We start from the raw sequence: 27,683 nt of genomic DNA, 5'->3' as shown, positions 1-27,683 counted from the left end.
TAAAATATCTCCACAGCCCAGGTGTATACGCATACGCACAGACACACACACGCTCTCTCTCTCTCTCTCTCTCTCTCTCTCTCTCTCTCTCTCTCTCCCCGGCACTGGCTCTGGAATTGTAAGAAAAGAGGGAGTAGTGCGTCAAATTGATGTCATTCTCTTGAGGCTAATTCCAAAGAGAAGGACCACACAAGCATATCTCGGCATTCTTAAGCATCGACACACATGCACACCCAAAAGAAATTCGGTGCGTGTATTGGTGCACAACCAAGACCACATTCCTCGATTAATTCATGATCTTTGACGGTAAAATTGCCCTTCTGACTCTCGTTGAGATGATAACCTCCACAAACTGAGGAACTGAGGTGTGCTATAAAGCAAGCTGACGAAAGGCTAACAGACCTTCGACGACGAAACCTTTGATTCGACAGCGACTAAAAGGAGTGATTCGTATGCCATTGGAAGGTGACTTTTCGGTTGCTAGACTCAGTTATACGTCCTTCAAGGGATATTGCCGAGCATTTCAGTAAATGGCTGCGTATAGGTTGTAATCTGTAAGTTGGCGTATAAACAAGACCACCAGGACATTAGAGTTGACGACATACCCTCAAGCTCGATGGTCTCGATTCGGTTTGCATGCATGGCCCCTTTCATACTGGATGGTTCATGTCTCATGGTTCATTCATTGAGAATAGCCGACCCCGCAAAAAGAGCAGTGTCTGAAAAATCCGAAAAGATCTCGGGAAACAATTCCTCAATCGACCCTTGACCTTGGGGCATGAGAAAGGCATCTTCCGGGAGAGGTTCTCCAAGCATGTCGTCGTCGGCGCCGCCGCCCATATAGATTCGCGTGTCCATGAGATCATTGCCGTTGCTCTGCACGGGAGAAGGCAGGGTCAGGGTGTTATTCGCCATGGGCGATGATCTGGGTAGGGCATCTTCGATCCTCTTCAAGATCGACTCGCTCTGGGACAAGGCAGTCTCGGCGAGGTCCCACTTGTCCTCCTCGTGGAACCGCTTCAGGCAGTCGACGAGAGACCTGGCGCTGGCCATGCACTGAAGCCGCACGTTCGTGTAGCTCGTCTGCAGGGCGCAGCGGAGGAGGAGGGTCACGGCCGAGGTGAAGTGGTGGGCGTTGTACGGCATCCAAAACCCCATCAGGTCCTGCTTGCTCAGCGCCGTCACGAAGCGCACAATGTCTTCCGCGGCAGTTTGGCACCCAAGCAACCACGACGACGAAGGGTCGCTTTCCCGTTGGCTGATTTCGTGCCAGGCGATTCGACGGAGAAGCATGCGGACCGAGAGATAACATAGTTGGAGGTTGAGGAGACCAGGGACGGGTGGACGAGTCGTAAAGTCGGTCAGGTTCAGCCACGGCGGACGCCCCTCCACCCACCGATTGAGTTCGATCTCGGACCTCGATGTCTGCTCGGCTGCTATGCTGTCGTTGCCCGACCGGATATGGTAGATGAGTGGGAGCACGTCGCCGACGATCTCTGTAAGGCGACACAAGTGTATAAAGACCTCTGCTCCACGGACGTGCCTCGACGAGCCGCTCCTTCCGTACGTGAGCAGATCCATGGTCGGTAATGGAACGTCGTAATGACCTTTTGAAATGTAAGGAGGAGTGCCTTGGGCGAAGTTGAACCACCTGTCCTGTATCACTACTCCCCACCATGCTTTCCAGCGAAGTCTCTTTTCCGTGTCGGCAAGCTTCCATTCGCCGCAGTCATGGTTCAATCCGACGGCGTGCGACAAGGCGACGGCTCGAGCAACGTTGGTGACGTTGTGGAGCAGGCATCTGGACGGCCGGCCTGCCAGATCAAGACAAAGAGATAAGATAGTCGCCAGATCGCCCTTTTGCATATCCGCTATGTTCGCTGCTACTGACGTCTGCCACGCAACATCCTGGTCAGGTCTGGCATAAGCAGCAAGTGACGGCGACAGATCCCAGTAGAACAATGCGTATGCGATCAGGTTGACGTAAAAGGTCGCATGCATGACGGTCTTGTCTTTCAGCTTGGACATGACACACTCCTCGTCGGTGATGGGATAGCAAGGATGTACATTTTCGAAATAGTTGGCCAGCAACTTGTCGACAAAGGGCTCGACCTGGTCTACGAGTTCACCTGGAAGGTTCCTGCTGCAACTGCAACCGGCTGGACTAGGTCTGCGTGGCGGGACGGGGGTATGATATATCGGCTTGGTGGACTCTCGGCGGCCGAGATTCGGTTGTATGGGAACATGTCCAGCGAGGCCGTTTGCCGGGGGTAGATATTGGTCCAAGATTTGAGTGTCGCGAGCGATGACCGGGCCTACAATGTGCGAAACGCCCTCTAGAGGTTTGTCGTCGGCGAGGAGTGATCTATGGACGAATCCAATTCTGGGAGTGACTCGTTCGTCCTTCTTGGCCGTGGCAGAAGAACATGGCACACCGTGCATGCGGCAAAGTAAGCAAGCCTGACCGGGGACCTCGATGGTACATCGTGACCGGCGCTTGTGGCAGCGAGTGCACGCCGGGTATTTGTGAGACCGATAAGGTCGCGCGGTCTTCATGGTACCAGCGTGCATTTCTTTGCTCGCGACAGGCGAGTTGTGATGTGTCCGAGGACTGTTGATTGGCGATGGTGAAGTTGTTGAGTCCGGCGATGAGATTGAAGGCGCTTTCGAAGCCTGAAGCCGATCACGTGCGAAGCCTTCCATGGCCCCAACGCTAGCAAATAGATCAGGCTTTGTAGGGGCCAAATATAAATCAAATGTTCGAAAGGAGGGAGTATCTGGGTCATTAACGATAGCTGTATGGAGTACGGACTTATGATCTCTTGTTACTGATCACAATTGACATCTAGATTCTCTTATATGAATGCATCACCCGAATCGCTGTGTGACACCCAATGCTCGTCAATTCCGCACATTAGCAGAGGGGATCGTTTCATTGGGGGACCGTCACCCCTAGAACCCTCCCGGGAATAGGACTTCTCATCGATATGAATCTCTCCTTTACGAGTCAGCTTGACGATTGTGCCGCTCACCAGCTCCGTCACCTTTATCGAGACACAATCACCATCTAATCACACACCGACTTTCACGATAGAGGATAATGGTCTCGCGAATGGGAGTCTTTCCTTTCCGAAATGATGATCAAGAAAGGATAGTGGGAGAATTCATTCGTCCTATCGGATGGAGAGTTTTCCGACGGTCGATCTGAAATGGCAATGTATATCTTTCCAGGTTGACCCCGGCCCCAGCGCACCATGGCTTGTGCTTTGACAAGATCTGACAAAGCGTTTTGTGTCAAGGCATCCAGGTTATATTAGGGTCATGGCTCCTATGATTGAGGACAGCGTCTCCCACACAATCAACGCCCCCGGCAAACCCGTCAGCGAACCCACCTTGTATTCCAACGTAAATGAGGAGCACCTTCAGGCCATTGCATCGAGTTGCCTAGCCAATTATGGTACCAAGTTCGAGAAAGATGTCGTGGTTGGTAGCAAAGGGCTGTACGTCTACACCGCCAGTGGCCACAAGGTCCTTGATTGGACATCGGGTCAAATGTCATGCTTGATCGGACATGGACACCCCGAGATTGTGTCTACGATCCACGCTCATGCCGAGAATTTGGACCATCTCTTTTCGGGCATGCTATCGCCGCCTGTGATCAATCTGGCCCAGAGGCTGACATCCCTCTTGCCCGATGGTCTTGACAAAGCATTCTTCCTCTCGACGGGAGGCGAGTCCAATGAAGCCGCCATCAAGATGGCCAAGGTGTACACCGGCAAATTCGAAATAGTTGGCTTGGGAGCGAGCTGGCATGGTGTTACAGCCCAGGCCTTAGGCACACAGTACCATTATGGCCGTAAAGGACAAGGTCCAACGATGCCTGGAATGCATATGCTTCCCCCACCAAATACTTATCGATCCATTTTTCGCAAGCCTGATGGTTCGTATGATTGGGAGACTGAGCTCAACTATGGTTGGGACCTAATTGACCGGGCATCTTGCGGATCACTAGCTGCATGCATCGTCGAATGTATCCAATCCTCGGCTGGGATGCACGTTCTTCCACCAGGATACCTGAAGGCATTGAAGAAGCATTGTGAGAAGCGAGGGATGCTCCTCATCGTCGACGAGGCTCAGACTGGCGTTGGGCGATGTGGAGACCTCTTTGCTATCGACCACGAAGGCGTTGTCCCCGACATCCTGACCCTCAGTAAGACTCTGGGAAATGGCTTACCTTTGAGCGCCGTGATCACGAGCTTGGAGATCGAACGTGTCTGCGCAGAAAGAGATTTCTGCTTCTATACCACTCATGTCAATGATCCCCTACCTGCATCAGTAGGAGACAAGGTCTTGGAGATTGTGGTCAGGGACAACCTCGTGGAGAATTCCCGTACCCTGGGCTTGAGGTTACAGGCCGGACTGCAGAAGCTCAAGGAACGTTACGGTTGCGTCGGTGACGTGCGAGGGCGAGGACTGATGGCTGGATTGGAAATTGTGGGAGACCGCGAGACCAAGGCACCGGCCCTCGACCTCGCACGCAGAATTGCTGACAAGATGTATGAACTGGGCTTATGGGCAAACTTGAGCAGCCATTCCAGCTTCGGAGGCGTCTTCAGAATAGCACCACCCATCGTGCTCACTGAAGAGCAGCTGGATGAGGGTTTGGAGATCATGGTGAAAGCATTTCATATGACTGAAGGAACGATGCCGTTGAACTGATTGGAGACATTGGACTTGAAAAAAGTCGATTGAAAGGTATTTGAGCTAAGTTTGTGATGCTGGAGCATGATATGATGAACAGATCGATGTCGATATGAATTAGCGCTACAAAGACATGAATGATGATCATAACGATTGAACACTGAATGCAGGCAGCATCAGGACAACTGCTACTATTAGTATGGTAGTAACTAATTGCTCTACTCGAAATGTGAAGTCGACGTGTACTCGCAGGTGTGAATACGACAAGGCCGAAGCATGCCAGAGTCAGAGGTGAAGTTCTGTGAGGAACAGTATCCAAGATTTGAGGTGCTCTAGTTGGGAAAATCTGCTGATCATAATTTGTACAAGTGATAAGCTCCGAAATACATCAACTGTAAAGATGGTCTGATTGTAGTCAGGTTGATGTCTGTACAATATCGAGCTTGGTCTTGTTCTTGTGGTTGCGGTTGTTGTCATGATGGCGGGGTACTGTCTGTTATAATAGATGCGCCTAATGAGCAAATGTCCTTTTAAATCGCGTGGATTTCTCTTTAGCACCTCGCTTGAACATGACCCGCATCAAACGAGAGATACTGTACAGTACATAGAGTTGTGGAAGAAAAATCATACCATCATCTAAGCGAAGGAGAGTGGTTGGCACGAGAGGAAGAAAAGCTTCGATGAACAATTCTTGATATTGGCGCCCAGAGAAAAAAAGAGGGACAGGCACGAACTGCACAGCCTCAATCTTGACGTTTCCGCGGGTGGTTAGGGGTTCATTGGGGCCTGGGTACCACCTGGACAGTTGCTGGGACCTTGCTAAGCGCCCTTAAAACCAGTTGATCTAAAGCCTAAAGAGCCTAAGCAGCCTAGAACCATGGCATACTTCCCACGGTGTTTTGTTAGTTACCCCTCCAAACCTCCACCACCATCACTATCGCCACCACCTCCTCCTTCTCCGCCGCCTCGGCCACATCATCCATCTCGATAACTCGCTCAATACGGTGTACTACGTATCCATCCCGCCTGGTGACCATCCCGTCAGCACTTTTGCCCAGGCCTCAACTCCCCCCAAGACAAACAAAAGGCCGCCTGTTTTCCTTTCGTTACCTACTACTCCGCTACCCTAAGATCTTGTTCTCATCAGACGCATCTTTTCATCGGCGTCCCATTCTTTTTTCCTTTTTATCTCTTTGTTGTCTTGCCTTGCTTCAATCGAACTCAAAGCAACTCTCGCCGCACAGAGCACTTCTGATGGCGGACTTTGTGCCTCCTTCTGGACCGCCACCCCCGCAGGTGCCCGAAGGCTGGAAAGCCATCTTCAACGACCAATATCAAACATGGTAATGACTTGCTAAGAACCGGCTTGGGTTAATATGCGGAGATACTGACATTTTGTGTGCGCGTGTTCTCTCCCTCCAGGTTCTACGTCAACGTACACACCAAGAAATCGACATGGGACAAGCCCACCGGACCTGCCCCTCGACCCGACGACGATGCACCTCCGGGCGGCCCTCCTCCATCCTACTCTGCCGGGCCCGGTAGTCACGACGTGTCCGACGTCAAGCGTCGTTCTTTCGAGTCGAACAACCCCTACAACAAGCAGCAACAGCAGCACGGCGGCCACGAGTCGGACGAGGAACTGGCAAGGCGTCTGCAGGCCGAAGAGGACGGCCGTCGCGATCGAGGCCAGGCCGAAAGCTACTACAATTCGGGCGGCGGCGCCGGCGGCGGTCCCAGCCCGAACCCTCCGGGTCTACAGGGCGGGTACCCGGGAGGCCCCAGTCCCACGTCGCCGGGGGCAGGCTCGAATGGCAAGAGAGGATTGTTTTCGAAGTTGTTGGGCAAACAAGGCGGAGGAGGGTCGAATTCACCTTACCCCCAGCAAGCACCGCCCGGAAGTCCCTACCCTCCCCAACCCGCCGGTTATCAGCAAGGTTACCCGCCTCAAGGGCCGGGCTACGGCCCTCCAGGAGGAGGCTACGGCGGAGGTTACGGCGGAGGCTACGGAGGACCACCCATGGGCCCGGGAGGATACGGCGGCGGCGGCTACGGACCACCGGGCGGAGGGTACGGCTACGGCCAGCCGCAGTACATTCAACAACAGGCCCCGCCTAGGAGGGGAGGTGGCCTCGGTGCAGGTGGTGCTGCTGCGCTCGGTGTGGGCGGTGGTCTGTTGGGTGGCATGCTCCTCGGCGAGGCCATCGACGGTGGCGACGGTGGCGACGGGGGTGGCGATTATGGTGGTGACGACGGCGGTGACGGTGGCGGTGACTTCTAAACCAAAGCTGGGCCTGAGGATGCACGATGCGAGTACCATTTTACCTCAGTACCTTGGTACCACCACCAAGTCTCCTCTTTCACTTTACAGGGTTCAAAGCGAAGAACGAAATGATTTCACGTGGAAAATGAACGAAGCGGACAAAGAGACACACTCGTCTTTGAGCTCGGATGCGGTGTGCGCGTATGCCGGACAGGGAGGAATCAAATGTCGTCCAACAAGGCCTTGATCAAATTCCCTAGGTAACTTAGGTAGACGGTTCAGCACAAAAGAGGTTCAAAGCAAAACAGGACTGACTCGGTACTCTTCAAAAAGATCTTTCGCGCGCGGAAATATTTCTCATCATCTTGTGATTGACATGACCTCTCCACAAAGCCCTTAATGGCATATGTACATCATCTCTCCGACGTCCACTTCCTACCCAATCTACTTCGCAGTGATTAACCTCTTTGCCTCGGCCTCGGCCACGCCCAGCGTGGAAACGAGGTACTCAATACTCGCCTTCTCAGCCATGCGGCGCCTTACGTCGACAAACTTGTTGAAACAATCCTCCTTCACCCTCGCCCGCTTCCGCGCATCGATCGTCTTGAGTCGCAACTTGAACGTGCCGCTGACGGGCCGGTGGTCGCTCGTGTGCACCTCGTGACGACGGTATTCGATCTGCTTCACCCGCCCGGGACCACGGTACAGCAGTCGATCGCACCACGCGGGGGCCCGCTTCTTCTCCGACGTGTCGTAGTTATCCGTCCCCACGTCGTACTTGTACGTCGGGGCAAATGTGATGGGCAGCTCCGTGAACTGGGACAATCTAAATCCAGATACACGCCGGCGTGATACCATGATCTGGTCCCGCTCTAGAAGTTTGGCCAGTTCGTTGCGCTTGACCATATTGATCACCGTGTCGCGAGGGATCGTGTCGATACGATAGTTCAAATCGCCATTGAGTATGCAGATTTCGTGGTCGAGGATCTGAGTGCCATCACCACCGCCGACGTACAAAGAGCTGCGGTATTCTGGATCCGGTTCAGGATCCAGAGATTCGGCCTCGAGAATGGTTGCAACGTCATTGTTGCGGTGCGAAGTATGAGTCTGGCCTGCCGCAAGATGGCAATTGATGAAGCATACAGAACTATCGTCCAATGTGAAACGTGTGATTAATGCTCCTTTGTTGCCATAATGGCCTTTCAGGCCGAGCTTGACGCTGGCAGCTTGCAGGTTGCGAACGTTCTTACGTTCTTCCTGCCTGATGAAAACGCATTGAAAGAGACCAATCAAGCTCGAGGTCTGCAGCTCAGAGTAGGCGTAATGGGCGCCGGTGTACCGACTGATTGCGGATGTCAGATGGTCTCGCCATTCGCGGTAGACACGACTCTGATACTGTTCGTTCTTGACCGTGTCCTTCTTCTTGCCAAAGCCGAGAATGCTTTTAGCCGTCACCGCACGATCTTCAAGATCTACCACTTCCTGGAAGCCAAATACAAGAATCTCTGGCGGATCTGCGGCATGGATGGCATCCGCGATGAAATCCTTCTGTAGATTGTACGGAGACGAGGCTCCCACGTTCCATGTTACCACAGCGGATCGAATTTCGCGAAATGTGCAGTATTCGATGTCGCGCTTTTGCATCTCAGACTCTATCCAGTCCTCTTCGAGCGCAGCATCCCAGAGTCTGACAAAGTTGTCGTGGCCGATCGTGACAACCTGAAGTCGTTGTAAAGTCCATACGCTACGTGGATCGAGCAGAAGCTCGTGAGCTGGGCCGTTATGCGCACGCCAGTCCTTGTTCACCTTCCAAGGTGATGTCGAAGTGTCGTATACATAGACCATGCCAGTCTTGAAAGCCGCCCATAGCTTGTCTCCGACGAACGACATACTGTTGATCTTATAATCACTGGCTTTGACATTTCCAACGCAGGAAAAGTCTTTGGTAGAGTAAATGGTCACTCGCCCATCATTGTGGCCGAAATATGCTCTGCCACCACCCTCCGTTGAATGAGTTCCACAAGTTACATCTCCTGTGCCGTGTTGTGACAGAGGTTTTGTCAATGCAGTAAACGTCATTTCATCCCCGGGGTTATAGACGCGAATTTCTTTGCCAGTGGCAAGCCACAGTACACCATTGACGGCCATCGAGAATGAATGGCCTTTCTGAACCTTGTGAGAGATGTGACTATACTTCATGTTCGGGACGCCTGTTTCATCTGCTTTCCAGACGAAGAGCTTGCCATCATCGTCGAGAGTCCACAAGTCTCCCCCACTTCGCAGGACGCGAACAACTTCTCGACGATTGTGGACGGAAGTGGTACTTTTGATGGTATAAGTGGCCACTTCTACTTCCATCAGTTCACCGGCATTCGTGCCCAACCATATTTTGGCACCCTCGCCAGACAAGTCTGCGGCAGGCTTGAAGGCGAGTGCAGTTACTTTGACCGTCTCGCCATGGTTGATACTCATTATCTGCTCACCAGAGGTCATGTCGAAGACGCGAGTGGTGTAGCCAGCCGTGCAAAGGTACTGGCCACAAACCTCCATCGTCCTCGCATCGGACTTCGTGGCGATTTCCCACACTGCTCCTTTGCAATAAGGAGGTCGACGGTTGGTGTGAGTTGCATCAGGATATTCTGATCTGATGGTTGAAGGTTCTTCGACAAGTGCTTCTGCTTCATCCGAGTCACTGCCATAAGTCCTTCCACCGACTCTGCTAGGGGACGTGCCATTAAGTGTCTGCGATCTTGATGGCGTAGCTGAAGTAGGCTCAATGCTGTCAATACTGCCACGTTTGGGTGGAGGAGGAAAGCGGGTGTCTATTGGTACAGTGGGAGCCCTCGATAATTGCTGTGTTGGAAACGGTTTCCTAGACCTATCTGGTGTCGTTATCTGACTCGGAGGAGGCATCGACCTTTGTGAATTTTTAGACTCATTTGATGGTCGTGGAGGAGGTTCAACGTTTCGCCTAGGGGGGAGTCCGGGGCGCGGCTCTTCCTCGATGATGCCGACTTCAGATTGCTGGTGAGCAGAGAATCCAAATAGCCTAGCATCTCTTGCAGGTGCAGCACGGGGTGGTGGCAGAGCGTGAATAGGAGGAGATGGGCTTGGTCTTATTGTCTCCGACACATGTCGGGGCGTTGGGTTGGATGTTCCAAGGCCAAAGTCTCGTGGGTCTCGTGAAGGCTTTTCCGACACTGTGTTTGCTCTAGAGGGTAGGCTAGTCGATTGCTGAATAGGCTGTGGTTGTGATTCAGTAAATCCAAAACCAAGACTCCGTGGGTCTTTTCTGTCCACGCCTGTTGGTTTCGAGGCAAACCCCATGAATCGTGCATCCTTCGGTCGCTCGACTGGTTCAGGAAGAGGCGGTCCTGTGTTTCGACCCGATGAAGGTGTGGGCGCTACAGGTCTAAAGGATGTGGTGGGAACATTTGGCTCAGGGCTTCTTGATGGGGAACTTTCGTCACTGCTAGGGGGTGTGTTGAATGGTGATACACGTGCCTCAAAGGACGGCCTACGTGCCTCGGGGTTCAATGCGTTGGAAGAAGCGGGTGGTCCAATGGGAACTGCGATAATGTTTGGCTTTGCCGGCACTTTTGGTTTGTCGGCTCGATTCACAGGCGGTGGCCTAGCCGGCGACTTTGATAAGGGTATCTCTCCCACCTTCTGCTCCCTGTTGCCCGCTTTCGAAATGTCCTGATGCTCCGGACTCGATGCTCGAGGTGAAGGAGGCCGAGAGGAAGCTCGGCTCGAGTGCTGGGATATGAGCTCCCGGACTTTGCCGAAGGGTGTATTGTCAACTCGTTCCGGAGACCTTGAAGCGCTTCTCTCGAAGAAGGTGCGAGGAGGTGATCGGGGAGAGTCGACTTTGACAGACGGCGTAAGTTGGGGCGATGACTGCACCAACATCGACATTGGCCGTTTGTGGCCAGGCCTTGTGGGAGACTCATCACCTCTCGAAGGAGTGAGCGAGCCTTGACGGTCGATATTCCCGCCAGCCGCCCATGGAGACGTGGGCCGCACCATGTCAAATGATTTCCTAATCATTGGAACTGGCGACTGCACATCGACCGGCCGCAATGGCTGCGGAGAGGAGGGTGTACTGCCCCGGTCATCTTGCAGCGCTAGGTTGACCTTCAAGCCCTCAAAATGAGATCGTAGAGATGATACTGGTTTTATAGGGGCGGCATCTGTGCCTTTGTCTGTCTGTTCGGCCATAGTTGTCGGTCATAGTTCTCTCGGGCGGGCAGTGGCAGCATCAAGCAGAAAGCTCGCAGGCATTGCTGATCATAGGCTATCACTGCCAGCGAAACATGCCTGATGTTTCCAGAAACCTTGTACCTTTCAGATAGCAGATGAAGTTTCCAACAACAGTGTCACGTTTGGCTAGGGCGCTTCTTGGTGGCTTCGGTGAGATGTAGGCTCGAGGTTCGCGGGTTTGGGAGGAATGGATGGAACACGAGGGGTGGACTGTTCCGAACAGACTATGAAGCGGAGAAAATCAGGTCCATCCGGATGATGCGGTTTTTAAAATCGGGCTGGTAAGAATAGGAATGTACTGGATGGGTGTTTGAGGTCTACGTATGCTCCCATCAAACTGCGGTGGGCATTGTTGACTGCGGAGAGACATGCGTCGCAAGCCTGAAACATTCAATGCGGGACAAGGCTGAATGCTGACCAGAACAAGGCTGCATCACGTGAGTGTCTCAACCATTTTCTCAAATGTGAGTGCGTTCCTGTCTGGATTAGCTAACAACACCACGCGTGTTACGAAGTACGAAATGATGGACTACGTCTTTGTTCATATTGCCATATTGATGCGCTTCAAAGAAGCAGCCAGATTCATGCAGCATCCGTATCGCTCTCGCATGGTCCCTGGATCAACGTCGTTCCTATGAATATCTTTCTCGCCGTGATGGGAATGGACTGACTCTGTGCGGCTCAATGCTAAACCCAAATGCCATTGACCCTCTCCCCCAATCCTTCAGCAATAACAGACATGAATCCACAACTCCAGGCCTTCAACAGTCGGAATTGAAATCCATAAAGTGACCTCATGATATTATACGCGAGATTCACAACGCATGTCCGTCATCGCGCACTTACCATTGCCTCCTTTTACATGATGTCATGATGAAAACATCATGACCTCGAGCGCGAAGTCCCCCGGCAGATGGGATTTAGAAAGAGTCTCGTACGTTGCGTAAGAAATATATCAGGCAGAAGACAGTCAGTTTTTTTGTCCTTACGATTCGTTCCTCCTCCATCGGCTCTTGAAAATCCAGTCCTCTAACTTTAAGCCTTCGATAACACTCTCATTACACCTGGAACTCTCACGATGGCTCTCTCACAAGCAGCAGCCGTGGTCGAGAAGATCATTGGCCATGGTGGCGAGGCCACGACAGAACAAAATTTGACCAATCCGGCGAAAGATCCCTCCAAATATGCCGATCCTTCTGGCGAGAAGATGAAGGCTCTTGTATGGAATGGCAAAAACGATGTCAAAGTCGTCGAGACCTTCAAACCCGCCAAGATTGAAGACACCGATGTCATTGTCAAAGTCACCGGATCGACTGTTTGCGGATCAGATCTGCATCTGTTGCATGGAACAGTCGTCGAGCTGCAAAAGGGGGATATTCTAGGACATGAATTCTGTGGCGTGGTAGACAGTGTTGGCCCCAACATCAAGAACGTCAAGCCCGGCGATCGTGTGGTCTGCAGTTTCCAAATCGCCTGTGGAAGCTGTATGTATTGCCAGAAGAAGTTGAGCAGTCAGTGTGAAAAGACAAATGACAACACGATTGAAAACATCATGTACGGTGGTCGCACCGCGGGCATGCTTGGGTATTCCCATTTCACAGGAGGTTATGCAGGTGGGCAAGCAGAGTACGTCCGGGTTGCCTATGGCGATGTGAACCTCCTGAAACTCCCCGACAACGTGCCTGACGAGAAGGGGCTATACCTGTCCGACGTGCTCAGCACGTCGTGGAATTGCGTCGTCGACACTGGTGTCAAGGATGGAGATGTCGTCGCCATTTGGGGTGCGGGTCCAATTGGCCAAATGTGCGCCGAGATGTCCTTTGTCAACGGCGCAAAACGAGTCATCATCATCGATGGCGGGGAAGCGGCCTGGCGTCTAGATTATGTTAAGTCCAAGCTGCCCAAGGTGGAAACCATCGACTTCACCAAACTACCCAAGGGTGAAACGATTGTGTCTATGCTGAAAAAGATGGAACACGGCGGCCCTGATGTCGCGCTGGAGTGTGTCGCGGGTGAATATCCGAAGGGCTGGGCCCATTACTTTGAACTGGCCCTCGGGATGGAAACCGACACGTCTGAGATTGTGAACGAGATGATTGCCAGCGTCAAAAACTTTGGCCGCTGTGGCATCACGGGTGTGTACGTCGGATATACGAACCACTTCAACATCGGATCCCTGATGGAGCGAGGCATCCGCCTGATCGGAAATGGTCAAGCGCCGGTACACTTGTACTGGGAAGACCTACTGAAGAAGATCCAAGATGGCACAATTCAACCACTAAACATGGTCAGCCACCGTGTCGACCTTGCCGAGTTGGAGGAAGTGTACAAGCGCTACGATGCGCGTGAAAAGGGCATGCAGAAGGTATTTGTTCAAACCAAGTTCAGCTTCCCTCCGGCAGCTGGAGCACCACAACTCACGAAATTCGGGACCGGATGAAATGATTCTGGATCTAGCAATTGTTACTGTGGCGTTTGAGGTTGTTCCAGTGGAAATGGCGGCAACACATGTATTCGATATATCGCTACAATGCACAATTGGACATCACGATCTTGTCTTGCAAATATTTTAAAGCATAAAAAGTATTTTGACTGGAGCAACTGTGTTTCATCTTTTCGTCAACCGTGTCTAGATGTAGATTCTTTGCCAATTATAGTGCCTATGCATGTCATGGAGTCACGTGTACAACAGGACAAAGCAGTGCCAATGTTGTTCTTCCAAGTCGGCGGGTTTGGCGCAATCATTTTCCAAAATACTTCAACTCGACGTAGCGAGCCGGGGCATAAGTCAGGGCCGTGACGACCAAAGTAAATTCGTTGGCGACATCACCGCCGGAGTCCCCGATGACCTTGGCAAGGGGTCCGACGAACCAAGTCTCGCTCATGCCCATGCACCAGGCGACCACCCCGAGACTGAAGGCCACAGCGGCGGCGATGCCATGCGGCAGCCTCCTGGGATCGTTCCACCCTTCGAGGTCGTAGTTGGCGAAATTCCCCTTGCGGAAAATGACGTGCTCCTCCAGCAGGATGGCAAAGTAGCTCGTGCACCAGTAGCCCAGGAGACTGAGGAAGTCGCTCAGGTAGGTGTTGAGCTGTTCCCGACCTCCCAGGGCCAGGGCGATGATGGCGGCGAAGCACACAAAGGTCCAGACGAAGCGCGGGATGCGTGCAAAGGGGCGCGAGAACTGCTGGCACGAGATGGCCGCACTGTAGATGCTGATGACGTTGGTGTTGATGCCGGACAGGACGAGCAGGGTGAGGAGGAACTTGGCGAACCCTCGAGGGTACAGCATGTCCTGGATCAGAAAACCCAACCCTTGGTTCTCGTACGCGTCCTGCCAGTGGGGTTTGTTGTTGAGGGCGCTGGCGACGACGCATCCCGCCGTCATGCCGATGGAGGTCGGGATGGCGATGCCGAAAGCCGTCATCAAAAACACCTTGACCCTCGACACGTCGGCCGGGTAGTGCACGTAGTAGTCGCTGGCCATGGTGCACCAGGACGCGCTGGACCCGTAGACGATGGCGAGCAGCGACAGGACCGTGCCCGAGAGCGTGGCGCCCTTGAGCGACGACGGCGTCGTGTTGTCCGCGTACCGCCCCGTCTCACCGAAGATGATCATGAAGATGACGAAATAGATGAGCCATGCGTAGCGTTCGTAGACGAGGATGGCGTTCAGCCCGAGGAACGAAATGACCAATGCCACAACGGCGATGATGATGATGCCCACCACCAGCGAGACGTGACCGTCGGCGACCGCAGTCAGGGCGAGACCGCCCGTGATGCATCCCACGGCGGCCCAGCCGAGTTGTTGAATCGCGTTCAGCGCAGCGATGAGCTTGTTCGGCCACCATCCGAAGCTGTAACGGCTCACCGAGATCTGACGGAGACCCGTCGCCGCGCCAAAGGTAGCACAGTAGCCCGTTACCGATCCGCCGAGGATGGATGCGAAGATGGTGATCAAGAGCGCCTGTTTGAGACTCAGGCCGAATTCCCATCCCAAAAACCCGGTCGCGAAACACGACGTGTTCATGGTGCCGCTGGCCCAGAGCAGGGCCATGGTGAGCTGCTCGTGCCATGGGACCGGTCTCTTGTCCTCGGGCCTCTTGCGGACGATGGCCTCGGATTCAATGCCGAGCTTTGCGTCCATGCGAGCCTCGAGGCGGCGAAGTCTGGACAAAATACCATGGTCCTGGTGCACGACGGTGTTGTTGTAGAGTTCCGTCGACGCCGATGGAGACTCGGTGGCGAATTCACCGCTCGTGTCGTCAAACGTCTTCGGCGGTGCATCGTGGAACTGGCCTTTTTCCTCGTCGATAGCCATCTTGTGTGGTAGGACTGTAGGGATTTCTGCTGGCGTCGAGAGAACCGTGTGAAAGGTTTGAGAGCACCCGGGACGGCGGCTTGGGGGTGAATCAGGTACGAGTACTTGACGAGGGAACAGCTATATAAGAATAAAAGAGATCTCCGCTGTCGCGTGAGACGGAAGAGTCCCAGTCCAACGGGAAATTCTCTCTCGATCGAATGGAGAAGAACTCAGAATGGCAGGTCGTAAGCCTTTGGATAGCGTTGGTTGATGGAGTCAAAAGCTCGCTCGCTTGATTGATCCGTCGCGTGGGGGAGTTCCCAGAGTGGTCAATTGAATGTATATCAGGGCATCTCGGCCCATCGACCCCTCCATGATAAACGAGTCGGCTCATGTCAATTGGTCGTGTGTGCAGTACGATGGTCTTCGACACCAACAGAAGACGACGTAGAGTGTCATCGGGCGTGGAGTCTTTTGGGGTGGTATTCATGAAAGACTCGGGTCGAGGTGCCGCCTGGAGAAGCCATTTTGAGGCCTAGAAAGATGTCCATGACGCCCTAGTCGACGCCTAAGACCGAACGCTAGGCTTGAACAGGATTCTTCCCGGCAACAAGCATTTAGTTCTTGGTTGGTGGGAAAAGCTTGGCCAAATCTTGGATTCTTTTTGTTACTTGGTTTACTTTTCAACCTTGGCACCGACTTTGAATGACCATGGCTGATCCTGTTCAATCGTTACCAATATCAATTGATGCCTTTTCCCAATCTATACTCTGAGATGAGATATGTTGAAATTCAATCTTTCTACGGTGACGAGGTAAGTGTGTATGACTAGTACCTGCCCAATGGTGAGATCAACCACAGTCGTGCCCCGACCTCCCACTTCACCTCTTGCAAGAATGTAGGTACATCACAAGGTATTATCTGAGCTACTAACGACAGGCATCATGAGCGCTGAGCCAAGCAAGGGCGAGTCTTTGTGATTCCCAGTATGCACTGGACTTCAAATCTCGGAAACACGGGAAATTGTTCCCCGATTCGAACCGTGGGATCTGGTTCGCCATGTCCAATATGGCACCTTATCACTGCAGCTGGAGCTCATAAATCTACTCACTCGGTCACGCATGAGACTCCTTCGAGATCACTTCGAGCCTGGTTCTAGCCTCTCTTCCCCCAGCAAATCGCCCACGAGATCTGTTTGGTGGCGCGAAAACAACCTGAAGATAATGCCTTGGCCATTCACAAAGACGTTAGGGCTCCACTCGTTGGTATGTTGCCATATCATGGCTTATCACGCCATACAGGGGTTTCAACACCAACCAAAAGTGCTCCCATATTATCTAGCCATGGGTGCTTGATAAGGCTCGTGCAGGGTTTGCGCAGAGCTCGCCTTGGATAGGACCAGCGGCAGCCCTCGCTTCAAACAGCTATAAAGTAGTGGTTGCCACGTTGTTCCCTCGGATTCAACCTCGCTTCTATAGATTCTCTCAGCCTGACCATCATCTGACTGCATTGGCAACAACATTTTTCGCGATGTCTCATCCGGTCTATTACAAGGATGGAGAAAAATATATCAGCAACGATGTCTCGGGCGTCCAACCCCCGCGTAGACGCTCGATTGAGGTTATTAACGCGCTGGTGGTCGAGGATCATACCCACGAAATCAGACTCAGAACCATGTCCTGGCAAAAGGCTGCTTGGCTGCTCGCCGGCGATCAGGTCTGCCTCGCCATCATGGCTCAAACATGGTCCCTCTCCGTCCTCGGCTGGGTTCCTGGCATCATCACCATGGTCGCTGCTGGAGTCCTTTTCTGGATCACCTCTATCACGATGCACAAGTTCATCATGAAGTACCCTGAAATTATGAACATCTGTGATTTCGGCTACTACATTTTCGGCAAGTCCCGAGCCGCCTATGCATTCAGTGGCTTCATGCTGCTTGCCAACAACATCATCCTCATCGGCTTTCACATCCTCACTGGCGCCAAAGTCATCAACACTCTCTCGGACCATTCACAGTGCACTGTCGTCTTCTCTGTCATCGTCACCCTGATGGGCATCGTCATGTCGATCCCCCGGACTCTTCACCATGTGTCGTTCATGTCCATGTTCTCCGCTTTCTGCATGGGAATTGCCATTCTGCTTTTCCTGGTCTTTGCCGGTATCGAGGATGCCCCTGGGTATGGCTATGGCGGTAGCTACCCTACCGAAGGACCTGTGAGGACTTATGCCTTTCCCCTACCCGGCACCACATGGGTGGACTGTCTAAATGCAACACTGAACATCACATTTTTATGGGTCCCACAAATACTGTTCCCAACGTTCATCTCTGAGATGGAACGGCCCCAGGATTTCCCGAAATCTCTCGCTGTCCTCACAGCTATTTCTGCCTTCCTCTTCATCTGCCCGCCAGCGATCGGGTTCCATTATTTGGGTCAATACTCGACCGCTCCGGCCTTTGGATCTCTGGGACCTCTCGTGTACAGAAAGGGGAGCTTCGCCTTTGTCATTGTGCCGACGCTTGTGATCGGGGTCATTTACGCCAACGTCACGGCAAAATTCCTCTATACTCACATCATGGGCACGTCACGACACGCCCACAGCAATACAGTCATTGGATGGGGTATATGGGGCTTAGTCATGGCAGGGATCTGGCTTGTGGCTTTCATCTTCTCCGAGGTCGTTCCGAGCATGGGCGACTTTTTGTCTCTGCTTGGTGCTGCCTTCGACTCGTTCTTTGGGTTCATCTACTTCGCCATTGCTTATTATTGCTTGTATAAGGGCAAGCTGTTTGCTGGCGTCGGCAGGTCGATCATGACTGCAATTCACGTTTTTGTTATGGTAGTGGGTCTTTTCTTGCTCGGTCCCGGCCTTTACGCCGCAGTAAAGGCAATCATTGCAGATTACTCTGGAAGTACGACACCAGCTTTCAGTTGCGCCAATATGTCTATTTAAGCCATGATATGATCGAACGAGCATCTAGACCGCCAACAGAGAAAGTACTGCGAGTTTGATATATATCTATATTGGATATCATCGAGTGCCACCCGGCACAGTTCTATTCATGGTACTGAAAAGTACATCATTTTCTCCCCTCATAAGCACCTACCCGTCTATTTCAATCCCACTCCATTCAACATTGTAGCTTGACGGTAGACTTGGTCGCTACGTATATTTTAATACCCCGGACAACGGCTAGAGCCTTTTTATTCCCAAACCAAATCAACTCTCTCGCCAACCACTTTACTGTTGAACCACTCCAGGATTTCGACCTTGTCCTTGAGAGTGTGGGCACCCTCCAGAGCGTCTGCTCTTGCCAATCTCTCTGTTGCGCAAAACAGTTCGACCGTCGCCAGATTTCTAGCTATGCATTGCCGACTGCCCAATCCGAACGGGATGGCGTCGCGAAGCATTTCCTCTGTGGGTTCTGCCCATCTCTCCGGTTTGAACTTGTGGGGCTCAGGAAAGACCTCGGGGTTGAGGTGGAGAGTATATGGCTGACAGCTCACAGTTGTCCCAGGAGGGAAATATGTGTCCTTAAACGTCCAACCTGCAGGCGGCACCACTCGAGGTAGGCGAGAGGGGTTCGCCATTGAAAGGCGGAGACCCTCTTTGACAACACCACGAAGGTACGGTAGAGACTGGAGATCGTCAAAGCCTGGGTCTGCTGAGAAGATCTCCTCGCGGAGCTTCTTGTAACATTCTGGCTGGCGAGTGAGGTTGAACAGGATCGTGGCCATGTTCATACCTGTGCTGTCTGTTCCGGCGAAGATCAGATCTTTGCATTGTGCGCGAGTCTCTGAGATGGTGAGCCCCGCCTGAAGAAGCCTGGCAGGGTATGAGGTCAGTGGATGAGAGGTCTTCTCGCTCGACTTGGATGCAGCAATTGCCGCCTCGGCCTGGGCGACCACGCCGTGGACGTATTCATCAACAAGAGAAAGACTCGTCGAGACTTCAGCTTCTGCATTCCACCATGCATCGAATGACTCGACCCACTTGAATGCCCACGTCGGGAGGTACCAGAATCTACCGACCGCCACGAAACAGTCGACCATACCACTGGCGCTCATGTGTTGTTCGTGGTTTTCTGAGTCTGGAGTGCCCGAAACTTCCTTCCGGACTGCTCTTTTCTCCTGACGTGCTCCAAATTCGTCGAGAGCACCATAGGAGTTTCCGAGCAGGTACGAAGAGACAGCATCGACAGCCAATCCTCGTGTGAAGTTCAGCATGTTCATCGGCTTGCCCAGGTTGTCTGATCTTCTGCCCTCCTTGAGTCTATCCACGAACCTGTCGACACATTGGTATATGATATCTTGTCCTTGTCTGAGATTTGTCGTCGAGAACATCGCAGCCACCGCTTTTGCGCGGGGAGCCCGTCTAGCCGGGTCCGTCTCGGAGAAGATGGACTTATGTCCATCGATATCAAAGTTCGCATAGAAGTCTGTCTTTCCGAAGCCACCCTTCTCAGTGTATATTGTTGCCAGAGCAGTGCCATCTGCTATGTCCACGCTGTTTGGTCCCGTGCGGACGATGGGGCCATACTTTTTGTGCAAGTCGTCGGTGATCGTGGCTTCGTCACCAATCCATGCATGCCACGTCAACCATAATGACGATACTCGAGCTATAACAGGGCCAGGGATATGAGAGAGTGGGTGAAATGGAGACACTCGATATAGGTAACGAACGAGTAGGAGGACGACCGGCAGAAAGAGCAGGGACATAAATGGGAAAGCGAAGAACGGAGCGAGAACCAGGCTGTGGATGGCCATGGTCGCTGAAACACCGAAAAAAAAAGAGAGCCTCACTTGAAAGTGCCTAGAGGAAGAATAACGACGAGTACTGACTGTGGTCGCATTATCAGCAGCACGCGCCTGGCGAGCCTTTTACGGAGTACATGTGTGTCGTTATCAATCGTGGCGTTAGCATTGGTGATGACTCTTCAACATTTGTTCTCACGTCGACTCATCACTGTCCCGCAACGGTGATGTCCACTCCTCACAAGTCCGCATGGAACGGACAAAACCGCGGTCCCTATCAATTCCACCCGCCCGCCGACAGTGGGAACCGATGGTCTGTGAGCAAGAGAGGGTCTACACGGCCTATCCGAGGATGATCATGGAGATGTGAGCGATAGGATTCTCTTCCAGCGCATCAACCAGGATCACATTCAAAATAGACGGCGGAATTGACTTTTGAACACCACTCCGAAGTTAGATCAACGAATACGAAGTAACAGTCACCGTAATAAGTTGTATGAGCAGGAGATCGGACTTTCTGTAACAACTCGAACCACTCGAAACAATCTATCCTTGATAAGCAATGGGTTCCATTCAGACCAACGACGGCGCCACGGCTGGCCACACGGCCGAATCGACACGAAAGGTGATTGTGGCGGGCGCTCAATTGGGACCCATCAATATTGACACTCCCCGATCTGAAGGTATCCGACGAATGGTGAAATTGATGGACGATGCACACAAAGCCCATGCCAAACTCATCGTGTACCCAGAGATTGCTCCGGTCACATTTTTCCCCAGGCACATCCTCGAGGGGGAAGAACTGGAAAAGTATTTTGAGCGAGAAGTCGGCGGGGACATCACCAAATCCCCAAACCTGAAGCCTCTCTTTGACAAGGCTCGCGAGTACAAGATGGACGTGAGCATCGGGTACGCCGAGTGCACAGGCGACGACCACGTACACTACAACACGTGCATATACTACTCCGGACAGGTGGACAAGGTGGTCTCGAAGTACCGTAAAGTTCACCTGCCGGGGACGTTCGAACCGTATGAACGCAAAAACGCCACGAACCAACTCGAGAAGAGGTACTTTAAACCGGGGAATCTGGGCTTCGAGGCGTTTCGGGCCCCTGAACTCGTTCCCGATACCCTGACAAAAACGTCTGGAGCACAGCCCAACGAGCCCGACACTCTGGGCAAGGGAGATCCCATCGTCGGCATGATCATCTGCAACGACCGACGCTGGCCGGAAGCCTGGAGGGTTTACGGTTTACAAGGGGTCGAGCTGATGCTATGCGGTTACAACACCACGGCCTGGGCTCCGGAATTGTTGGGTACAAACAAGAAGATCTCGACTCAAGAAAAGGCAAAGGCCGAAGCACTTTTCCACAACAAACTCAGCCTGACTTACAACAGTTACGCCAACAGTTGTTTCAGTATCAACGTGGCCAAGTGCGGGTTCGAAGACGGCAAATACCCTCTGATCGGTGGCAGTTGTATCGTGGATTGTGACGGGGAGGTCGTAGTCGAAGCTTCGACCGAGGAAGATGAATTGATCGTCGCCGAAATCGACCTGGGCATGTGTCGTCGCGGGAAAGGAAAAGTGTTTGCTTTTGAGAAGCACAGACGTGTCGAACATTATGGTCGGATTGCCGAACAGACTGGGGTACGGGAACCTGAATTCTTATAGATCTCTCCCCTACCAACGGAGTACTCGTAGTACACTGGTAGGTGTCGTACATTCTTTTCTATTCCGACCTAATTACAGTACTCAGTATCCGTACGCGATATATAACTGGACATGAGCAGTAAATTAAAAGGCTCGGTAGGTTTGGAGTTTGGGCTGAAGGGCCTGGAAGGATGGTTCCATTATTATTATCGGGGGCTGAGGGAGGGATGGACCGCGATACGGGAGTACTTACTACGAGTGCTCCGGTACTGTACAGGGGTTCAACTATGGAATCCTCCCAGGTGGTTTGAGATATATATAGCACAAAAAGTCCGGGCTCCCTTTACGAAGATCTCCGTCACCTAAAAACCAGCCTCTATTTACCTCTACTCCGTATATCTTGGGACGATCGGGACGCCTGAGGCTGATGCATTTTGTCTAGGGCATCGTTAAGGGAGGATTAGTGGTTGTAAAGTAGAGTAAGCACTCCCTACGGAGTTCTTTCTATGCGGACTATAGCTAGCACTTATTAACTGTAGGCTGTAAGATAAAACATATACTGTAGTGACGCCCATCACCGGTCATTCTTTTCATCTTGAACTTACCTCTACAGTAGATATCTACAAGAATATCCCTACTCTCGACTCCCTACCTGAGATTGATTCTGGACACTAATCGCAGTGGTGATCGGTGACCGGTCTCCTTACCTCATCTATTCTTCTTCTCCCCCCTCCACAAAAACCATCACCAGGTTCCTCCTCCAGAATCTCGCCCCAAAAAATCCCTTGTCCTTTCGCCTGGATAACAACTACTCGTAACTGCAGGGGGGTTTGATCTGTCTCAGTTTGAGAAGAAAGTTGTCGGAGAATAAAACAGGCGAACACGCCATCATCACCAATACCCGCATCATCATCATCATCATCATCATCATCATCATATTCACTCTGTGCCACATAGACACACACGCACTCACATTATCGTGTCAATTGTCAAACCGCCTTTTCCCGTCTGTCCCGTTGGATTTAGCGACTTCACTGGGTCCCTTTTCTTTGTTTTGCAAGCCTGGCTGGTGTTTTTGCCGAGTTTTTGACTTGGTTCCCCTTGCTGCCCAGATTTTGATTTGTACGAATCAGTGACCTTGTATCCCGTCCGGAGTACTCCATTTACAGAGTACCAAGCAAGAGAATCAACCTCGCTTAATTGACTCGCCCTCTGGATATTCCAAGCTCTTCTTTTTTCAATGGCCGAATTACAACAACCTCAACAACATCCCATTTCCCTTCGACCAGGTGGTTCTTCTTCACGATCTTCTTCCCCTCAACCTCAACCACAACAACACACATTTATCAATTTCGAAAACTCTTCTACCGACGACATGCAAAATTCATCGTCTTCTTATCAGCAACAACCCCGCCACATGTCGGGACCTGGACCTTCACAATACGGTGGCGGCGGAGGGCCTTCACCATCACAATCTCCTCCAGCTCAGCAACAACAGGCCTACAGTGGTGGCGGTAATAGATTCCCCAGTCAAAATTATCCTCCGCCACAACCACAATCGCCCACAAATGAAGCTGGAGTGCCAGCTGGGAACCCATTCGCCGACAATTCACGATCGCGCAGCAGCACACTCGGACAAAGTTATCCCATCGCCCTCGGAGGAGGACAACCGCCAATTCCCATCTCACCACCCCAACAGACGGTTCAACCACTTTTCGCACAGCACAGTGGGGCCGCTGCGTCGCAGTCGTCACGGCCGGTGTCCCGCTCGGCCAACATGAGCGGACCAAGCACGCGGCCAACGAGTTCGAGCACCACCACGAAATCACCCTTTTCCACCCCCGTCACGTCACCTCCCCGACAACGACCCTTTCAGATTTTGCTCATCAACCCCAACTCGACCCGGCCCATGACGGAAGCCTGCCTGACCTCGTTGAGGCCCATCATCCCGACGGGGGTCGAGGTGACGGGTTACACGGCTCCTTACCCTGCCCCGACGGCCATCGAAAGCACCACCGACGCCATCATGTCCACCGAGGCTGTATTGCGAGACCTGGCCAAGTACGCCGCCAGCAACGGGGAGACGGTACAAAACTACGACGGTATGATCGTGGCATGTTTTTCGAAACATCCACTGATCGACGCCTTGAGGGAGTCTTACGATGTCCCCATCATCGGCATCATGGAGGCGAGTCTTTACACGGCTCGGATGATCGGTGGACGATTCGGGATCATAGCCACCGGCGCACGCTCCAGAATTTTACAAGACGACGCCGTCGCCGCCTACGGACTCGGCCACTTTTATGTGGGAAGCGAGGCCACCCATCTGGGCGTCTTGGAGCTCGAGGCCCGACCGAGAGAAGAGGTGGCCAAACGTATGGCCCACTCTGCCCGCAGCCTGGCGGCGAAGGGAGCCGACACGATCGTCTTGGGCTGTGCCGGTATGACCGAGTTGGTTCGAGCGGCCAAGGACGCCGTCCGTGACGAGGACGGACGGAGGACGATCAATGTCATCGATTCCGTCGAGGCGGGTCTCTTGATGATGACGAGTCTGGTGGGCATGGGGATCCCCACCAGCAAAAAGGGAATGTACAAGGGGGAAAAGGAAGGAAGAAGGACAAGAGGTCAGAATTGGTTGTGATTGGGAACAATCTTGTCCATGTCCGTGACGGCACTCTGTCATTGGGGGGGAGGCGCGGGTGTTTAGGCTGCTGGAGTGAGATGGTACTACTCTGTGTGTGTGTTGTACGGGGGGGGGGAAACGAGTCTTTGATTATGAATCTCTTTTTTTTATTTTCCCTTTCTACTGATCAAGGATCGATAGCCACGGTAAAAGGATATCTTGGTTGGATGAAACGTGAAACCTTGCATGTGTGAAGATGGGCGAAAATGATCAAGCTCGGAATCAGATTTCCTGAATACCCTGCAAGATCATATCAAGGAATATATAAAGTCATACGAGGTGACTTGAGACTAAATCAGTCCTCGCCACGGCGTTCGATCCAAGTGGGTAGATTACGCAGGCATAAAAGAGCCAAGTGTCATATGGATCAATGATGAGGTCCGGCCGCTCTCCTCTCCCTGCCCGAGACCAGATAGATACTGGCCCTCATGTCGATCAGAGGGTCGTCACTGGCCTCGACACCCTCGACCCTGGGTACCGGGTCGTAAATCATGGTACGTTGTTTCTCGTCGTTGTCATCGACGACGGTTTCCAGTTTGATCGTGCCGAGTTTGACGATCTTGCGTTGCTCGGGCCACCGCACCGTCGCGTCGTCGGTGGTGTCGTTCGGGTCCGCGACCTGGGCGGACAGGGTGAGACTGGCCCCTCCGTCGATGATTCGAGTCTGGATCTCGTTGTGCAGGAAAGCCGCGTCCTTGGCTTTGGCTTCTTCGTCGGACAGGTGGGCCGCACCGGCGTCCGGAGTGACGCGGTACCTCACGAACGCGGTCCCACCGTCGGCCGACAAAAGTTTGAAGGCGTTGACCCCGAAATAGTTTTCCGTGGCGAAGCTGGCCGGGGTGGGCTTGGGAGCTTCGACGAAAGCCTTGGCCGACGGGGTCTTGCCCAGAAACTCCTCGATGGGGGAAGGGGACGTGGGAGCTCCGGGGGCGGAGGAAGCCCCTATGGCTTTGAGCAATTCCAAAAACCCCTCGCCGGTCCGGACGGGGAAAAAAGGGGGTCGAGTGCGTGATGATGTCGGTGTGGTGGCGGCGGCCGTTGACGTCCGGCAGATTGAAGCGGACCGCCATGCCGCGTGGGTTGGCGTCGTTGGCATTGTCGGGGATCTGAGGGATGCCCGTAGAGTTTGAGAACCGCACGAGGATCGGGGTGGACGGTTGGTTGAAATGTGGTGCCTTGCTCAGGCCGGCGGCTTCGGAGGATGGAGTGAACGTTCCGCTGAGGAGGATTCCTCGAGCGTGGGCTGAAGACAACGTCAGTGACGCGGTTTGAGTTGGTGGGACGACCTCAGGAAGAAGGAGTGAAGTAGATAAACAGAAGACATTAAAAAGGAGACGTACCTGGTCTATACCCTGGAGGAGTATGAAAGGCACCTTGGAGAGTCTTGACCAAGGTGGATGCCGTCTCGTTGGTCTTTTCGTTGGTAGACAGAGGCATGATTGTGTTTTGGTCTCTTGTTGAGATTGTATTGTTTTTTTTGTCGGATGATATAGTAAAGAAGAGATGAGAGTTATCTTTCTTGGTGACTTGTTCAAACACCTACCATCCCTCCTCTACTTATACTTGAATGAAACCCATGTTTCCACTTCCCACCCTCCACCATTCTCATCACCGGCAAGAAATGCCATTTGGAATACTTCTCGTTCTGGTAGCGAAAGATCGAGACCGAGAAGGATAAACAGTCAGCAAAGGAACCGGGGCGCGCGCCATGAACCTTTGGTCATGGGTCAAACCACCCACTCAGGTCCGAGTATTTGCAATAACGTCTTTATCACCCCTCGTTGGGCGATTGGGTCATTGGTGGGCTTGATGCGGTGGCGGCGCCATGCAAGATGCAGCAGATTAGTCAGGGTGTTAACAGCTTGATCGAACGAAGACTTGCGAAATCAGTCACTAGTGGGTCAGGCCAAACAGTCCACATGATGATTACAATTGGGAAGATGAGGATTCAAATAATTATTTGATAGGCACGTTGTAGAAGACGCGGCAGACGCAAGAATTTCGGAGGTTGAAAGCGGATGCTACTGAAACTACCTTACCTCGATCCTACGAGATTAATAACTTATCAAGTAGGTTCTCATTTCCCTTTACGAGCCAAAGAGTGAGAAGAATTGAGAGCACAATAGGAGTTTGTCCGGGTGAATTCAATCTGGAGGTCGAAGAAACAGACAGTAGAGAAGAAGAAGGGGGCGGCACGATGCTTCAGTACATCACCCGAATAGACCACCTAGAACAACCCAGCATAATATCCGCTAACAGGTACTTTAGAGGTACCTTAGGTGCCTTAGGTAAGCCCGGCCAGCACCTGAAAAAGGCCTCATCCGCGGCATCTCTGCTGAATGATTAAGCACAACTCTTCAACCCAATGATGATCCCTCGACATCCCAGAATTGATTTGGAAAAGAGTTGAGGATTGACTTGACTTATCTTCCACTACGTCATCTCATCGTTGTCAACATAGATGCCGTCTCAAGGTCTAGACATCCTCAGACTGTCTTACTGCACCGAGGCGTCAATTCCCTCGTCCTCTCCTCTCATCACATGTTGCAGTACGATACGATGGTGATGGACACAACAAAGCTCCTGGGAACCAACGGCATTCTATTTATACTATCTTGGCGTACACGGGCATCATGCCTAGAATGAAGAAGAGCAAAACAGTGTGGCACAACCGAGTCCCATTTTTCACCAAAGCTGCCAACATTGATAAATGACAGCACCTTGTTTGTTGTACATTGTGAGACGTGATGAATGCCCAGCTGGTCTTGTCAGCAATCTGCTCGACCTTTGGTGGGGTCGAGAGATCTACCAGGAAATCCCGAATGGGTAGGAGAGTTGAGTGAGCCATTCTTATCTCCTGTCAATGGAGCATGAGGTGGTTTGCTTCCTACGCAGATCTCCGGACTATTTCAATCTCAACTTCAATGTTTTGATATCGAACATATGAAACATCTGGAACAGATAGGTAGATCCGTCATGTTTGGCTGCCTGACCTCAGCGCTTTGCTTGTGAAACGACCTGATCAAAGGGGCCCTGACTGACATCGGCTTGGCGAATATCAACC

At 52.5% G+C, this 27,683-nt stretch overlaps 9 protein-coding genes across 9 annotated transcripts; 5 read left to right on the top strand and 4 right to left on the bottom strand.

Moving 5' to 3' along the window:
* Positions 1-53: 53 nt before the first annotated feature.
* Positions 54-2,798, bottom strand: PV06_01725 (uncharacterized protein). The gene has a single exon (XM_016402351.1). The coding sequence runs from the start codon at positions 2,701-2,703 to the stop codon at positions 679-681; it is 2,025 nt and encodes a 674-aa protein (XP_016266248.1). The 5' UTR covers positions 2,704-2,798; the 3' UTR covers positions 54-678.
* Positions 2,799-3,321: 523 nt separating this feature from the next.
* On the top strand, positions 3,322-4,867 carry PV06_01724 (uncharacterized protein; the record flags this gene model as incomplete). The annotated part of the gene is made up of 1 exon (XM_016402350.1): positions 3,322-4,867. The coding sequence occupies one exon, from the start codon at positions 3,322-3,324 to the stop codon at positions 4,717-4,719; it is 1,398 nt and encodes a 465-aa protein (XP_016266247.1). The 3' UTR covers positions 4,720-4,867.
* A 1,088-nt stretch (positions 4,868-5,955) lies between these two features.
* Positions 5,956-6,982, top strand: PV06_01723 (uncharacterized protein; the record flags this gene model as incomplete). Its single annotated transcript, XM_016402349.1, has 2 exons — positions 5,956-6,044; positions 6,124-6,982. The coding sequence occupies 2 exons, from the start codon at positions 5,956-5,958 to the stop codon at positions 6,980-6,982; spliced, it is 948 nt and encodes a 315-aa protein (XP_016266246.1).
* A 349-nt stretch (positions 6,983-7,331) lies between these two features.
* Positions 7,332-11,555, bottom strand: PV06_01722 (uncharacterized protein). The gene has a single exon (XM_016402348.1). The coding sequence runs from the start codon at positions 11,183-11,185 to the stop codon at positions 7,409-7,411; it is 3,777 nt and encodes a 1,258-aa protein (XP_016266245.1). The 5' UTR covers positions 11,186-11,555; the 3' UTR covers positions 7,332-7,408.
* A 579-nt stretch (positions 11,556-12,134) lies between these two features.
* Positions 12,135-13,789, top strand: PV06_01721 (uncharacterized protein). Its single transcript, XM_016402347.1, has one exon. The coding sequence runs from the start codon at positions 12,306-12,308 to the stop codon at positions 13,665-13,667; it is 1,362 nt and encodes a 453-aa protein (XP_016266244.1). The 5' UTR covers positions 12,135-12,305; the 3' UTR covers positions 13,668-13,789.
* A 3,236-nt stretch (positions 13,790-17,025) lies between these two features.
* PV06_01720 (uncharacterized protein) lies at positions 17,026-18,483 on the top strand (the record flags this gene model as incomplete). Its single annotated transcript, XM_016402346.1, has 1 exon — positions 17,026-18,483. The coding sequence occupies exon 1, from the start codon at positions 17,062-17,064 to the stop codon at positions 18,481-18,483; it is 1,422 nt and encodes a 473-aa protein (XP_016266243.1). The 5' UTR covers positions 17,026-17,061.
* A 95-nt stretch (positions 18,484-18,578) lies between these two features.
* PV06_01719 (uncharacterized protein) lies at positions 18,579-20,432 on the bottom strand. Its single transcript, XM_016402345.1, has one exon. The coding sequence runs from the start codon at positions 20,295-20,297 to the stop codon at positions 18,735-18,737; it is 1,563 nt and encodes a 520-aa protein (XP_016266242.1). The 5' UTR covers positions 20,298-20,432; the 3' UTR covers positions 18,579-18,734.
* A 2,451-nt stretch (positions 20,433-22,883) lies between these two features.
* PV06_01718 (uncharacterized protein) lies at positions 22,884-25,007 on the top strand. The gene has a single exon (XM_016402344.1). The coding sequence runs from the start codon at positions 23,177-23,179 to the stop codon at positions 24,575-24,577; it is 1,401 nt and encodes a 466-aa protein (XP_016266241.1). The 5' UTR covers positions 22,884-23,176; the 3' UTR covers positions 24,578-25,007.
* On the bottom strand, positions 24,987-26,056 carry PV06_01717 (uncharacterized protein; the record flags this gene model as incomplete). The annotated part of the gene is made up of 3 exons (XM_016402343.1): positions 24,987-25,561; positions 25,605-25,862; positions 25,960-26,056. 3 exons carry the CDS (start codon positions 26,054-26,056, stop codon positions 24,987-24,989), a joined length of 930 nt encoding a protein of 309 aa, XP_016266240.1.
* Positions 26,057-27,683: the final 1,627 nt, after the last annotated feature.

This window comes from Exophiala oligosperma (assembly GCF_000835515.1).
Source record: "Exophiala oligosperma strain CBS 72588 unplaced genomic scaffold supercont1.2, whole genome shotgun sequence".
NCBI lineage: Eukaryota > Fungi > Ascomycota > Eurotiomycetes > Chaetothyriales > Herpotrichiellaceae > Exophiala > Exophiala oligosperma.
Note: the sequence above shows the minus strand (reverse complement) of the source record. Positions and strands in the feature narration are given on the sequence as shown.

Excerpts from the sequence above, each read along its gene's own strand:
- PV06_01725 (XM_016402351.1), bottom strand. The coding sequence starts at position 2,703 with ATGGAAGGCTTCGCACGTGATCGGCTTCAGGCTTCGAAAGCGCCTTCA.
- PV06_01722 (XM_016402348.1), bottom strand. The coding sequence starts at position 11,185 with ATGGCCGAACAGACAGACAAAGGCACAGATGCCGCCCCTATAAAACCA.
- PV06_01719 (XM_016402345.1), bottom strand. The coding sequence starts at position 20,297 with ATGGCCATCCACAGCCTGGTTCTCGCTCCGTTCTTCGCTTTCCCATTT.
- PV06_01718 (XM_016402344.1), top strand. The coding sequence starts at position 23,177 with ATGGCCGAATTACAACAACCTCAACAACATCCCATTTCCCTTCGACCA.
- PV06_01721 (XM_016402347.1), top strand. The coding sequence starts at position 12,306 with ATGGCTCTCTCACAAGCAGCAGCCGTGGTCGAGAAGATCATTGGCCAT.